At 37.7% G+C, this 15,488-nt stretch overlaps 2 protein-coding genes and 1 long non-coding RNA gene across 3 annotated transcripts; all 3 read left to right on the top strand.

Moving 5' to 3' along the window:
* The first annotated feature begins 6,624 nt into the window (after positions 1-6,624).
* On the top strand, positions 6,625-8,855 carry LOC130965523 (uncharacterized). The gene is made up of 6 exons (XM_057890281.1): positions 6,625-6,754; positions 7,253-7,528; positions 7,641-7,916; positions 8,036-8,133; positions 8,589-8,698; positions 8,786-8,855. Exons 2-6 carry the CDS (start codon positions 7,258-7,260, stop codon positions 8,853-8,855), a joined length of 825 nt encoding a protein of 274 aa, XP_057746264.1. The 5' UTR covers positions 6,625-6,754; positions 7,253-7,257.
* A 118-nt stretch (positions 8,856-8,973) lies between these two features.
* Positions 8,974-9,884, top strand: LOC130967833 (uncharacterized). The gene is made up of 4 exons (XR_009081434.1): positions 8,974-8,998; positions 9,074-9,148; positions 9,222-9,275; positions 9,819-9,884. It is a non-coding gene; the product is annotated as an uncharacterized LOC130967833 (long non-coding RNA).
* Positions 9,885-10,376: 492 nt separating this feature from the next.
* Positions 10,377-12,149, top strand: LOC130965522 (uncharacterized). The gene is made up of 7 exons (XM_057890280.1): positions 10,377-10,823; positions 10,911-10,997; positions 11,121-11,249; positions 11,344-11,478; positions 11,614-11,726; positions 11,797-11,890; positions 11,976-12,149. The coding sequence occupies exons 1-7, from the start codon at positions 10,377-10,379 to the stop codon at positions 12,147-12,149; spliced, it is 1,179 nt and encodes a 392-aa protein (XP_057746263.1).
* Positions 12,150-15,488: the final 3,339 nt, after the last annotated feature.

Below are 15,488 nucleotides of genomic sequence, written 5' to 3'. Positions count from 1 at the left end.
TAGTGAGGAACAATGTTACTAGCTAATCTGTCACAAAAACTTGAAATGAATTTTGCGATTGACAATTTCCTAGCTAATTTGTCACCAAAGTTTTTATTTTTAGCGAACAACTAGTTTCTCGCAAATTTGTTGCATAATATTGTAAAATTCAAAATTAGGGTAGCGACAGAAAACAGTCGTTGCTAACTCGTCACAACGGATAAATCATTCAGCTAGGGAAGTGTTCCTTGCTATTTAATCGCTAAAGTAAAAATATGGATATTGGGTGACTAGGACCTAAGTAGCGAGAAATTTGCGACCGTTTAACAACTGACATACTTCTTTCGCTGATTTCAAGTCGCTGATTAGCGGGCGAAATGCATTTGTCGCTAAGTTGTCGCAAGTTTAATATAGCGAGCAAATTGGCAACTGCAATCTTGTCGCAATGCAAAAGTTATATCCTACCTATTTTGTAGCAAATTACTCGCTAATCTCGTTGGAAATCTGTCGCAGAGTTATAACAAATCCAAAGCTAACCGAGAAAATGTTAGAAGTAACTGGTCGCAATTGAGTCACTAATCAAAAGCTTATTTAGTGAAGAATTGGTGACTGCTTAACCACTGATAGACTTTCCTCACTTATTTTATGTTGCTACTAATTTGTGAGGACAAATGTTAGTCCTTATTTTGTTCTTATTTCATGTTGCTACTAATTGTTAACTTCTATATAAATCCTAGAAAATTTACGAAAAATTTGAAGCAAATTTGTCAAGCACGATAATATAATTTGTCACAATTTTGTCACTAATCTAAAGCTATTTTAAACGAGAGAATAATTAAAGTTCCAAAGTCGTGTGTATTTGACTCTAAAATCAAACTCGTAAAAATGCAAGTTTAAGCGACTTAGCTCAATTAACTAAAAAAATTGCGAATTAAGCTTGTTGACTTCCGGCCAAATGGATGCCTTTTTTTAAAAAAATAAGTTAGTATATATATTTTTTATTTTGTGCACCCAACTTAAAAGCCGACCAACCCCTAAAAAAAAAAAGTAACACATATTACAAGAAAATCACCCGTTTAACAGTACTTTCTTTGTGTTACCGTTTTATAAGAGAATAGAAAATTCATAGCATGCTGTTACAATTTTAGTGAAAAAAAGGGTTTAGAGAGAAAAATGGTTTGGATAAGCTGGAATACAATGATTCGGCCAAAGAAGAAAGGTGGTTTAGGAATCAGATACCTAAAAGCTCAGAACCTAGCTCTACTAGAAAAATAGTTTTGGAGAATTATCATTCAACCTAAGTCCTTACTAGCAAGAATTCTCAAAGGGAAGTATTTCAGATATTATGATGCAATGAGAGCATAAACAGGAACATTACCTTCATGGGGCTGGCGAAGTCTTTTAGAGGGTATAAATGTTGTTGAAAAAGGCCTGAATTAGCAAGTCAGTTTGGGCTCCTCCATCAGAGTTTTTGACGGTCCCTGGCTACCTCCCCCATACCCTTTCACCATTCCCCGAAGTTCGACCCTCCACGCAGTAGCTACAACAATTATTTGGGTAAAAGACCTGTTAAATGAAGAAAAGCAGTGGAATCAGCAACTAGTTCAAAGCCTTTTCCCTAAAAAAATTAGCAATATAACTTTTTCAATTAAAATTGAAGAAGAGGAGGATCAAACTCAATGGGCACTGAATAAGAATAAGTCTTATACTACAGCCTCAGGTTACCTAGTTGCATATAATTTTCTCTATGAACCCATTGAGTTTTGCCCCCACTCATGCGTTAAACGGAACTTTGGGTGGAAGCTTAGAATTCCACACAAAATTAAATTTTTTTATGGAAGTGTCTCCATGAGCAGCTCCCTGTACTCTACATTCTCTATCCGCGGTTCCCTTCCACACCGGAAATCTTCTCAAATCGCCAAGAAGAAGATGAAACAACAGTGGTACACTGTCTATTTGATTAGATGCAAAATGATAGAAGAAATCTTGAATCAAAACCACTATTATCATACCTGCCAAGAGCTGTTGGAGGTAGCAACACGTTCTATGAATGGTGGTTGGGAATTATTAATGAAGTCAAGTGGTGCGTGAAATTACACTTCGCACAACTGAACCAGCAAGTGCACTGGGTCGTTCAAGTAATACATGAGTGAGTCAGGGTCGATCCCACGAGTATTGTTGGCTTGAATCAAGCTGTGGTTATCTTGTAGATCTTAGTCAGACATATAGAAAAGTTGTTTGTTTGTTTAAAGTGCATAAAAGTAAAATAAAAATAACATTACTCAGTTGATGGTGAATGCAATGATAAGAAGATGATTAAGATTTCGGAGATGCTTTGTTCTTCTGGATTAATTTCGTCTCACTGTCTATGCCAACTGTGAATGATTTCTTCTATGGCAGGTTATATGTGATTAATGCCTTTCTTGAGAGGTCGCCGATCTTCCTCCAGTCTGAACACCAAGGTTAGTGCGCATCCAGTCTGATTGAGGGTGAAGCTCTTGCAGTCCATTCCCCTTGATGATCCTACTCAAAACGTCACAGAAAATGTCGAATCTTCCGGATCAGAGAATGTTGCGCCTTTGGTTCTAGCCTTTACCACAAAGACCCTAATCTTCCCATACCTCGACTGAACTAGTGTCTTGAGAAGTCCCCAACGAAGTCGTGGATTAGCCGTCTAAGAGATGTATAATCAAGCTAGTGGTTCATTGATATTCGATGAAAGACGCTCGCTAAACCCATGTAGAATAGAGATAACCTTGTGCCGGTTCAACTCATCCATAAGGTTGAAGAACGAAGATACATCTTAGAATAGAGAATCAAACACGAATTGAGATAGAATAGTAATACTTTTATTAATCTATAAAACTCAGCAGAGCTCCTCTTCTTAACCTAGGAGGTTTAAAGACTCATACTGATAGAAAATATAATGAAAAGTAAAAGTGGGCAAAGATTGGTTGAAGATTCTAAAATCAGGGTGATATTATCTTTTAAATACTAATCTAATAACTAGGAATTACAAAAATAAGATATGCTTAGGCTTGTAGTGCGAAAATTTACTTCCGAAACCCACTTGGTGAGTGTTTGGGCTGAGCTTAAGTGGTCTCCACGTGCTAGCTAGTAGGGCTCTAGGGCGTTGAACGCTGGCTACGGGCACCTTTTTGGGCGTTGGACGCTGGTCACTCCTTTGTGGGCGCTGGACGCCAGAATAAGGTAGATGGCTGGCGTTGAACGCCAATTTTGAGCCTTCAATTCTGAAGCAAAGTATAAACTATTATACATTGCTTGAAAGCCCTGGATGTTAGCTTTTCATAGCTGTTAAGAACACTCCATTTGGACTTCTATAGCTCAAGAAAAACCCTTTCGAGTGTAAGGAGGTCAGATCCTGACAGAACTGTAGTGCTTTCGCTGCCTCTGAATCAGACTTTCGTTCCAACTCCTCAATTTCAGCCAAAAAATACCTGAAATTGCATAAAAACACATAAACTCACAGTAGAATCCAAAAATATAAATTTTACACTAAAACCTATGAAAATATAATAAAATTCAAATAAAACATGCTAAAAACTATATGAAAATGATGCCAAAAAGCGTATAAAATATCTGCTCATCATCAAGGCGGAGACAAATTCAATCCATCTAAGTCTCCATCTTGCAATTCTTCTCTGGAATATATGGATAAATCACAATTCTTGGGTCTTTGAAAGTCATCGAGGAGCTCTAGCAGAGATCCTTTCTTCTTCGATCAAGTTACTCCAAGAACTTGAAAGGCTGTAACAATTCTCACTCACACAGTCTTCGTTCTTTCTTTCTCAATTGGATATTTCATCTTTTTACATTTCTTATTAATGTAACCTTGAATACACTACCCTACTTCTTCTTTTGTAGTCTCCACCAATAAACATCATTCTTTTATTTGCATCAATAAAATTTAATATCTTTAAAAAAATATATAATAATAAAAATTTTGCAATGTTAATTATTGATACTACGTATGATCATACTAAAAAAAAGACTATCATATTTAATGATTAATTGCCTTGTGATGAGTTTGGAAAACTCTAAATTAAATTGATGATGATCAAACATTATTAACAGCAAAATTATTAATCTAATTTTGATCTATATATGTTAATTAATAATTTTGTAATGCAGTTTTTATTAGGCCGAAAATAAATGAATTGCAGCAAGTCCAAAATCAAAACTAGCAATCAGCCTTATTTAATGTTTCCTACATTATGGCTGAATGGTTATAATGAGATGTTGGGCCAGAATAAATCTTGTTACTATAAGCCCAAAGAAAGCTTTTCTATTTGTCCAATGCTTGATCCAAAAATTCATCAGGAAAGCAAATGTTACTAATTGGGCCAGATTAAATTTTATTGCTATCAAGCCCAACATTAATTTTTGATGAATGTTTCCAAGCTTGGTCCGAAACCAAGTTAAAGAGAAAGCAAATTGGCTTCATGCTTTCCAACGGATTCCATTCTTGTTAAGGATGGATTTCAAAACTTAATATGCTAGCATTGGAAACATGAGAGAGAACTTGACTTTGATTTGATGGAATTATTATGATCAACGCAGCACGCCACTCAAAGCAAGGGAAGTAAAAGCAATCCATCAATTTGTTCCATTTTAATTAATTGCTTTTACTTTAACTTCACATTCTCTTTCATCTCTTTCCTTCTTCTCCTCCGGTTATTGTCCAGGAAACAATAGAAGCTATGCTCAGCAACCAAAAGGAAGAAGAAGCTGCATGCATCAAGACCATCAAGCTAATGATGGCAAGAAAACACAACAAAAGAAAAGTATGCTGTGGCTGAGGTTATCACCAAAAAATGGTAAGATTTGGTAAGGTAATCTCGGATCCTTCATACTCAAAAAGAAAGAAGGAGATTCGGCCAGCAAGGAGGAGATTCTTGGAGGCATAGCTTGTCTCTGATTCTACTCAACCACCACAGGAAGTAGCTAGAGTGGCAAAGTGATGGAAGAGGCAGAGATTGGAGCAGATGAAGTCATCATCATCATGAAGCATCAAGGGCCAGAAATCCATCTTGGAGAGCAATCCAAGGATGGAGCGCCCGGATTGATGAAGAGTGATGACCAAGGAAGAACTAGAGGTACTTGCATATTGGATTTTGCACGAGTTACCTCTTCTCTCTGTGTGGCCGAACCGGATCTGTTTTGAAGGAAAAGAAGCTAAGCTCGGTTTTATGTTTCAACTGTGAAGGCTTCACTTCTCTATAAAAGGGGTGAACAGTCACAGTTTGATTCAAGGAAAGAAAGTGAGAGTGCAAGGCACAGAAGTCTCATAGCTACCTAAGCTTACAGATTTTCTTCTCCTTCAATGTATTCTGTTTTGTAATTTTTCTGTTTAATTTTGTCATGTCTTAAGTCTCATGGAAAAAAGGCAAACAGTGAGGTTTGTATAAAAAAGCCAGAGAGCGAAAAAAGGCAGAGAGTGCAAAATTAAAAGAAAAGTCATAGATGTCTTAGAGTTCCTTTGTTCATCTATGTTGTGTTTCATGATTCTGTGGGAATCCCCTTGTAAATTGGGTTAGCACTTTACAATTTGTAATCTGGATGATTATAGTGAAATTCCATCATTGTTGTGATGGAGACTGGATGTAGGCTGCATTGCACTTAGCAGCTGAACCAGGATATATCTAGGTGTAATCTTCTCTCTTTCTACTTCTTCATTTCTGTTTATGCTGCACATGAACTAAAATAAAAAATGTCTCGTGCCAAGTGACGAGACAAAAGTAAAAAGTCTCGTGGCTAGGGACGAGACAAAAACAGAAAAGTCTCCTCAAAGACCAGAAAGTGTAATCAAGAAAAAGGGGCTAAGATTCAACCCCCCTTCTCTTAGCCACTGAAACCATCACCTTATATTAAGTGGACCAATAAAAATTTATCAAACGAGCGAATACTCTTATACTCATTCTAGTTATTTAATCATTGTCCATGAAATATTGCGCTCTGTGATCATTAGAGACTGAGTCAGGATAAATTTTAGAGAAAGACTAAAAATTGATTTCATAATAAAAAGAGATTAAAATAAAAATTTTAAAAGAGTTAAAATAAGTGTGAATGTTAAATAAAAATAATTTTTTAAAATAGGGACGGATAAGTCCTAACTATGTCCTAAAATAAGATTAATAAATCTCTCTAAAATTATTAAATCTCTCTTATTCTTTCTTCTCTTCTTTTTCAAGCACAATCTCTCACGGACAAATGGTCAGATAGCCAATAAAAAATCAACCAACATCAACTAACAAACCAAAAAGTTCAATACTCATTTACAATTTTTTTGTAATTACTCTTTACCTTTTTTTTTCTTTTTCCTTCTAACACCACTATTTCACTTACCACCACAAGCCACCTACATGCACCACCAGCCATCGTTGTTGTCGCTGGCCACTACCAGCGATTTTTTCGGCTACCACTGCTAGTGAGTTTTTTAACTACGGGCCTGCTACAGATACAAGCCTACAAGCATACAAGTTGGCCCAGCCCAAAGAGAAATCACGCGCACCAAAAGAGATAACATGGCGCGTCAAAGTCACGCGCCCAACACTCAAACGGTTACGTATGGCAGACTTTTCCACTTCTTCCACTTCTTCCATTTCTCAAGGCACTTCGAAAACAAGGAAACCCTCCCATTTTCGAGCGAAAATCAAAGTTCAAAATATACAAATCGTTCTTCGAAACCTCCATCAAAACACCATCAAACTCTCCGTGAAGAATCTGAACAGAAAATAAAGCAACAATACTCAACGTAAGTTCATTAAGATTCCTGTATATTTTACTTTTCTTCTACGTCGTTCTTCTAGGGTTTACTATTATTCTTGCTTCTTTGTTACAATGTTCTAAGTTCTACGTCGTTCTTCTAAGTTCTACGTCGTTCTACGTTGTTATTCTAAGTTCTCCTGTTATTGTTGTTGATTTTTTGGGGTTTATTCCGTAGATTCGGGGGTGTATACTGCTTAACCTTGTAATGTGGCTTGATATTGAAGCATGGTTGACTGATCTGACTAATATCTATACGCATGTATCTGAATAATACCTATGGGTGTATCTCACTGTTATCAATGGGTGTATCTCACTGTTATCAATGGGTGTATCTTGCTGATATCTTTGGGTGTATCTGAATCATATATATGGGTGTATCTTACTGTTATCAATGGGTGTATCTTATTGTTATTAATGGGTGTATCTGACTCATATATATATGGGTGTATCTTACTGTTATCTTTGGGTGTATTGTTCGTTTCAGAGAAAATGGCAGCAAGAAACCAAACAAAAGACCTTAAGTGTGCCACACATCTCCTGAGTGATAAGTTCAGAAACATGACTGAGGAGAAGAAGGCAATTGTGAGGGATCTTGGATTCGGTGGGTTGATGCACATCCCACCACTAAGGGTGGATCACCAACTCTTAAGGGAGCTGGCAAACAACTTCAAACTTGGGGAGAACAAACTGAAGATAGGATATGGTTCTTTCCAAATAACACCAAGAAAAATAGGTCATGCACTTGGCATCAATGCAACAGGTAAATATCTTAAAATTATAGGTGTATATTAAGTTGTTGCTTGGGTCTATATAAGTTGATGCTTGGGTGTTTTTGAACCGACTTGGATACTTTGTTGTCTTCCTTTTTGTAGGAGATCTATTTCCTAAGAAAGTTGAGTATAAGAAACTTTCTGATGATGACAAAATAATTTATAGAAGATTCCAGGGTAAGACCCTCAAAAGTCTTACTGATGAAATGATGGAAATCGGCGTTGGCAACGAAGAGGAACGCCTGATGTTCAAGAGGATATTCATCCTCTACATACAGATGGCGTTCCTTTTGCTAACGACGATAAACAAAATATCGCCCGTGCACCTGGCCCCAATTTTTATGATGGACGGCATATCAGAGAGAAACTGGGGGGGGGGCATGTTTTGACCTTCATGGTCAAGGGCATCACAGACTACCAGGAGAAGAAGAAGAAATCAATTAATGGCTGCCTCTTCGCCCTCATGATAATCTACTTTCATCTTTCAAAAAACAAAGGCAAAAACAGGACTCAAAGACCACTAAAGCCCTGGATTGCCAACTGGACTAAGGAGCAGTTGGTGGAAAGAATGTCTGCAGAAAGACAGGAAATTTTGGTAAGTAAACATAATAAGTTGGGTGTATTTTATTTACCTGAATGCTGCTAACTAAAATATCTCATGTTTCAGGGGATTTTGAAGATCGCAGAGACAAGATAAAAAATGAAAAAAAAAAGAAAAAAAAAGAAAAAAAACAAGAAAACAAAAAAACAAAAAAAGGAAGGCGAGTCCAACTTCGTCTTCGGAGACAGAAACTACTGACAGTGACACTTCTACCTCTGAGTCTGAGGCTCAAGAAGACTCAGAGGATTCAGGAAGAAAACACCCCAGCAAAAAGGGAAAAAGTAAGAACCATACTTGGGTGTAATTTCTTTTTCGAGTTGGGTGTATTTTGTTTGATCACGTTGGGTGTATGTAGTTTATTAAGCAGCGTGTGTTTCGTTTGCTGCGTTGGGTGTATATTTAATATTCAGTTGGGTGTATCTTGTGAATTCATTTGGGTGTATTTTTAGTATGTTCTAAATGATGAATCTTTGCCTTCCAGAATGGACTCCAGAAAAAGAAAGCAGAGGCAAGAGGAGTCAGATTCTGATTTAGAATCTGAATCTGAACCAAGTGATGAGTAATGTCCTGAAATTATTACTCCTTTCTTTTGGCTTCATTATAAAGATTTCGTGTATTAATTGAAGTGTCTATTATTAACTTATAGGAGTGAAGAATCATCACCTGCGGAGAGGGAGAAGAAAAAGAAAAAACCAAAAACAACACCAAAAGAGTAAGCACTTCTTTCATTAATATTCTGTGATAAAATTAATTTTTTATTTCTGATTGGTATTCTTTTTTTTCCACCCAGAACACAACAATAAAAGAAAAAAGTTGTTGTGGAGGATTCATCTCCTGAAGAAGATCAATACTTTGACGGGTACAGTACCTCGTAAGCTATATTACGGTCTATCATCGTAATTATTTTTGTTAACATCTTATTTTATGAATGTAGTGAGAGATATGAAATATCAAGTGACGAAATCGATGAATGGCTAAGGGGAAACGTTGATAAATCTGCTGCGGAGGGGTATGTCTTGCGGGGCTGTGTATTTGAGATTTTTGTCTGTTTTGTTTGCTAATAATTGTATCTTGTTTCGCAGGGAGAACCTAGCTGACCTGCGATCGACAGAAGGTCGCTATGTGTCCTCTGAAACGTAAGAACCTTTATTATTTAATAAAATCTTGTTATCATGATTTGGATGTATTTTCTGGAAACATTTGGGTTTATTTTATGGATCAAGTTGGGTGTATGTTGTTTACTAGGGATATTTCGTTTGTTTTGTTGGGTGTATATTGTCCATTCGGTTGGTTGTATCTTGTGCATTCATTTGGGTGTATTTTATACCTGTATCTTATTTTGTCTGAATAACATGAAATCTGTTTAGACTACCGGCTGTGAACTTGGGAAGTGATGATCCTTCATCTCAAGGACGCACAGAACAGAGTAGCGTAAACCAGCCATCGCAGAGCATGTAATTTCTCTTTCAAATAACCGTTACTTTTGTTCTTCTATTACCTTCTACTTCTAATTCTGTATATATTTTTTTAGAAAAAAAAAGCCCTTTATTATTTTATTCAAGAAAAAAAAGGCAGCAAAAAAAAGCAAAAACTGCAACTATGTAAGTTCTCAAAAAACAGAGCCTGTCTTCTTTTTGAATTGTTCGGGTGTATTTTTTACCTTTTTTGGGTTATTTTAGGTTGAGTCCGACTGACTCGAATATGATGGTTGTGAGGGAACAAACACCGTCGGAAGCGCTTGCAATGTGAGTTTTCCAAGAATATTTCAACCTTATAACCTTATTATTTTCAAAGGCGTTGTTAACCTTTCATTTTTCTTCTTGTTTAGAGTACCGATCCAGGTTTTTGTGCCGGCATCCCAAACAACCCCTGAGACAGATTTCGAACCAACCCCTATGCTACGGATTGAAGGGACTACAGAAAAGTAAGAAATAGTATTGGGTGTATATTTGTTTAGGGTTTGGGTGTATATTTGCATACAGTTTGGGTGTATATTGTTCCTGATCAATTTTTTCTTTACGCCATGATTAATTTTGTGTTACTGTGCAGTACTCCTGAATCCCCCAAGAAACTTCAAGAAACCACACCCACGCTTCCCCCCAGCTCCAACTAAAATGTAAGTTCATCAGACTAAAATCCATATTTGCTTATCATCCGTATATTATTATTCTTACTCTTATTCTTATACATCATGACACAGTCATCCAGCCGCAGAAGACGCTGTTGCCCTGTTGATGATGGCACGGACAGCAACCTATGTTCCTAAAACAGATTCAGGGATGCCATCATTCAGCCTTGGACTGACTGATTCAAGGCAGGAGGGGGCGTCAACGCAGGAGACAGAAAGGGAAAAATCTCCAGAAACTGCAAGTATGCTAGAACAATTAGACACTTTGGTCCAAAAATTAGCAAGCAATGCGGCGAAGGGAACAAACGAAAGTCCACAAATTCAGAGGGAGACTGGGGGAGAAAGTTCTGCAAAGTTTGAAACTCCAGGAGGAATAAATCAAATTACAGATGATATGAAACAAAAGTGCTACATCTGGGGGACGAGACTGAAGGAAGACGCAAATGGCAATACTGACGAGTATGAGGAGATTTGCAATCTGATTGGCAAAGGAGAATACATTTTGATCAGATCGCACCTTGCATCCCTCCAGGCAAAAAGTGATATAGAATCTCAGGTAATATTAGACTAACATTAATGTTTTTACACCAAAGTAAACTGCAATGTTTATTAATGTAAAATTGATTTCGGCATATATTTCTAGATTGTATCTGCCATCTGCCTCATCCTAAACCAGAAAAATGAAAAGAGGTTTCAGGAACAAATATACTGTCTCCCCCCCGATATTGTGGTAAGTGTTACTTCTACGAACTTTGGGTATTTTTTGCATTGATTTGGGTGTATTTTTTGGGGTTCGATTGGTTGTAAGTTGTGTATTTTCAGTATTTCATTTCTTGTTTCGCAATTGTTGCAGAGCATGGCACTTTCGGATCACCCAAAGGGGGAATTCATATCCCCAAAAACGGAAAAGGAATTCAGGGTGGAAGCCTACCCGAGTTTCATTCACTTCATAGATAGAAAAAAATTAAGTTCGCATCCATATGTAAGTTTTCGTTTGCTAAATTTGTTAGTACGCTTATTTATTTAATTATATTCCAAATAAAATAACACACTGTTAAAATGTGGCAATCCTTCAGATTTTTGCTCCTGTTTGCCACTCGGGACATTGGTGGTTATGGCTAATAAATACAACAAAGCGGAAATGTCAAATACTTGACCCGCTACACAAAAAAGCTCCAAGCGATGAGAGAAAGGACATTAATAAATTCACTGTAAGTTGCCTCTGTCTTCTTTACTTTAATAGATAGGTCTATTTCGAAGGTTGTGTTGGGTGTATATTTCATATTCAGTTGGGTGTATCCTGTGCATTCATTCGGGTGTATTACTGATTTGTTTTGGTATTTAAGGGATATGTATTTTCAAGATTGATAACATATGCCGGCGGAAAACCTCTGGAGAAAGGCGAGAAGGAAAAGGAAATTAAAGCATCATATGTTAAAATATCAGGCCAAAAAACAAGGTATAAATTTGTGACTCTGAACATTAAACTTTCCTAAATGAGATTTGTAATTTATTTTCTTCGTTTTCAGCTATAACTGCGCTATCTACGTTATGAAGTGGCTTGAGTTAATTGAGCCGGAAAACATAAAAAAGGGGAAGTATGAATGGGATAATTGGCCACAGGTAACTGTCTTTAGAACTATATAACTCTGTATTACTTTACTGAATTAATATTGCTGTTTAAACAGAATATACTTTTTAATTGTAGGATGAGGTGGACTACTATAGAGTGGAGTATGCTTCCCGGATACTATTCAGTGAGATGAATAAACAGAGAGATCGGGCAATTAGAGAGAGTAGTGCTATAAGGCTGTCGAAGCCATCCTCTGTATTATTGAGTCCGTTTTGTCAGATTAATTCTGCTGATATAGAAACTGGGTAATCCAACTGCTGCGTAGTTTGTAATTTAAACAAATGATGTAAATATTTGCCAATTATCAACAACTTCTATTCCATGTATATTTTTTCCCATAGTTAAACTATCTGTGCTAGTAAACTGTCTGTGATGTATTTAAAAACTGTATTACAGGTGGTGAACGCAAATTATAAACTGTTACACCCAACGCAAGTCTAATAATACACCCAAGATTGCGTAAACTATACACCCAACTGTCTGCGCTGTACTCAAAATGTATGAATTACATGTACTAAAATATGAAGAAAAACATCAAATGAAATATACATCCATAACCTGCGAATTTTTACAGCTTTTGTTCTATATGTATCTATATATGTGTCTATATGTAAATTGTGAATTAACAAAAATACACCCAAAAGAAACAGGGCTTTTACACCCATATTCTATAAAACTATACACCCAAAGAGTTATCCCCTGCCGCTGGTACCCTGAGCTGATAATTCATAACGTGTCCTTGATATTGGTTGGAATTTGAATGCCCCGCTGATGCAGCATCAAACACGTTTATCTGAATATAACACTCACACATTAGCTAAACTATTAACGACAAAAATAAACTCAATTGCCACAAATTTAAAGAACATTTCCTTGTACCTCGCTAAAAACTTTCGTCTTCTTCTTCTTTGTGGCATTTGCAATCTGTTTCTCCAGCTTTGAACCTAGCCTGTTTTTTGGACGTCCTCTTGTTCGAATCCTTGGCGGGCTTTGAAGCTCGTTAACGGATTCCAAGTTGGCGTCTTCGTGGGATAAAGAAGATCTCCCCTTCCTTTTGGCTTTTAATGCTTCCATCTCAGCCATGACGTTATCGTACGCACGGTGTAGAATTGCAGTCAGCTCCTCCGATTCGGACGCAAATTCGCAAATATTTTGCGAACGAAAAACCAATTGGTCGAACCTCTTGCTTCTTGGCTCCATTAGTGGTTCGTCGTGGCTGCTCTTGATGTGTGTGTGTCGCCTCTTTACCTTCTTGCTCCATCGTTCCAGTATATATCTAGGAGACACTTGGCTTACTTGTTCGAAGCTTAACACGCTTAGTGCGTGACGGCACAGTATCCCTCTCGACTCGAATAATAAGCATTGGCATTTTACCTCGGCTGCAACTGAGTCGTAGGTAACTACGAACTTGTTGAATATTGAGCTGGAAACTTGTTCTCCGACTTCGTATATTGAATAGCCTAGAGCGGAATTCTTTAATCTGGTGATGCAATTCGCCTTTCCTCTGAATTGCGCTTGGACTTCCCTAAACTTTGCATGAGTGTACGCATCTTGAAACTGAGCTTCAATGGAGGATTTGGTTGCACACGGTATGACCGTATGAAAATCTGCAGCGTCTGATTCTCTCTCTGCTTGCTCCCTGCTTCCGAGGCAATTATCGTATTGTTTGACGAACTGAATAAGTGAGCTGTTCCGGGTGATGTACTTGTTAAAAAATGAATGCATGCTCTCACTCCTTTGTGTGCTTCTCATCCCTGCCCAGAAGTGGTGATCCAGATAGATAGGAACCCATATGTGACGGTCTTCGTACAGATCTGCATAATACACCCAAACACAGACTGTAAAATACACCCGAGAGAACATACAATTTACACCTCTGCTGCAGATTTTAAAAACACATTACCTGAAAGCCACTTGTTGTCCGCAAGACCAAAATTTAGCAAAAAATCGTTCCAATTCCTATCGAATGAGTCTTTGCTATGAGAGTTCCAAACAACATGGCTCATTTCTTGTTCGATATCCGCATGTCCCTTGTACCCGTTTAATTTGCTTGGAATCTTCTTCATGATGTGCCAAATACACCAGCGGTGCACTGTTGTTGGCATACAGGCCTCTAAAGCCCTTTTCATTGATGCGCACTGATCGGTGAGAAACCCTTTCGGAGCGTTTCCTCCCATGCAACGAAGCCAGCATTGAAATAACCATTTGAATGATTCAATTTCTTTGTTCTTCATCAAAGAGCATCCGAGAAGTGTTGACTGACCGTGGTGATTCACCCCGACAAAAGAACCACAGACCAAATTATACCTAAAACAAATTACCATGGTCCAGAATGCAAAATCATTAAATACACCCTAACAAATGCTTCGAATACACCCAATGAAACAGCCAATATACACCTCTGCTGCGGATTCGTAAAAATAAATTAATTTAGCATCATAAACAGGGACAGTTTGTTACCTGTTTGTATTGTAGGTGGTGTCGAATGAAATGACGTCTCCGAAATACTCAAAGGCGGCTCTGCTTCTTGCATCGGCCCAAAAAGCCAGCTTAATCGATTGATCCTCCTCGAGTTCGAGCTCAAAAAAGAAATTCGGATTCTTCTCTTTCATTCTTAAGAAATATTTTCCGAATTCCTTTGCATCTTCTTGTTCGGAAACATTCCGCACTTCCCTGGTAATGTAATTCCTCACGTCCTTTTCGATAAAGTTTAACTCGCGGTGACCCCCGGCAGCAGCAACAAATGATTGGTAGGTTTTGCTTGGTCTGATACCGGCCTCCTCGTTATTCTCTATCGTACGACGAATGGACATGCTTAGTTCCCTGTGCTGTTTGAGCATCTCTGCTTTGCTTGGACAACAGGGGTGTGAATGATCCAGCACAACCTTTGAAATGATCCAAGCACCGACATCCTTCAATGTGTGTATATAAATTCTTGCAGGACAGTTTAGACCGGCTGTCAGATTGGTCTTCTCGGTCGGAGATATTTTAGATTTCCATTTTCCCTCTCTGCTACATGTAATCAGTTGATTCTTAATCTCGTTTCCCTTCCTATTTGTGCACCGAACTCTTGTAGAGAAACCTGCAGCCTTGGCGTAGTCCCTGTAAAATTTTCCAGCATCTTCAAGGGTGGTAAAGGTCATTCCGACCTTCGGAACAAGCTCGTCATCAACAACCGAGAGAGGCTGCACAATACACCGTGTCAGACTGTAAATACACCCATAGATATGATTCAAATACACCCAATTATGTCTAATATGATACACCCGAGCCGCAATAAAACTACAGAATGACCTTTAAAGCCATAAACTGTAAATACTCAGGCTGCAGAATACACCATGTCAAAAACTAAAAACACACCCAATCGTGTCTGATATAATACACCTGAACAACAACAACTCAATTAAAATAACAAAAAACCAGTAAAGTGTAGATACACCCATACTTCTAGCTAAAATACACCCAAAGAAGAATTGATCTACACCCGAGCGTCTGCTATAAATTCCAGGTAATTAGTCACAACTAATACATTGAATGGACAGATTCATGTTAACGTGTTACTTTCACAGTCAATGTTCAGCAATTTTT

This window comes from Arachis stenosperma, chromosome 3, assembly GCF_014773155.1.
Source record: "Arachis stenosperma cultivar V10309 chromosome 3, arast.V10309.gnm1.PFL2, whole genome shotgun sequence".
Lineage (NCBI taxonomy): Eukaryota > Viridiplantae > Streptophyta > Magnoliopsida > Fabales > Fabaceae > Arachis > Arachis stenosperma.
This window is presented reverse-complemented; position numbering and strand designations above follow the sequence as displayed.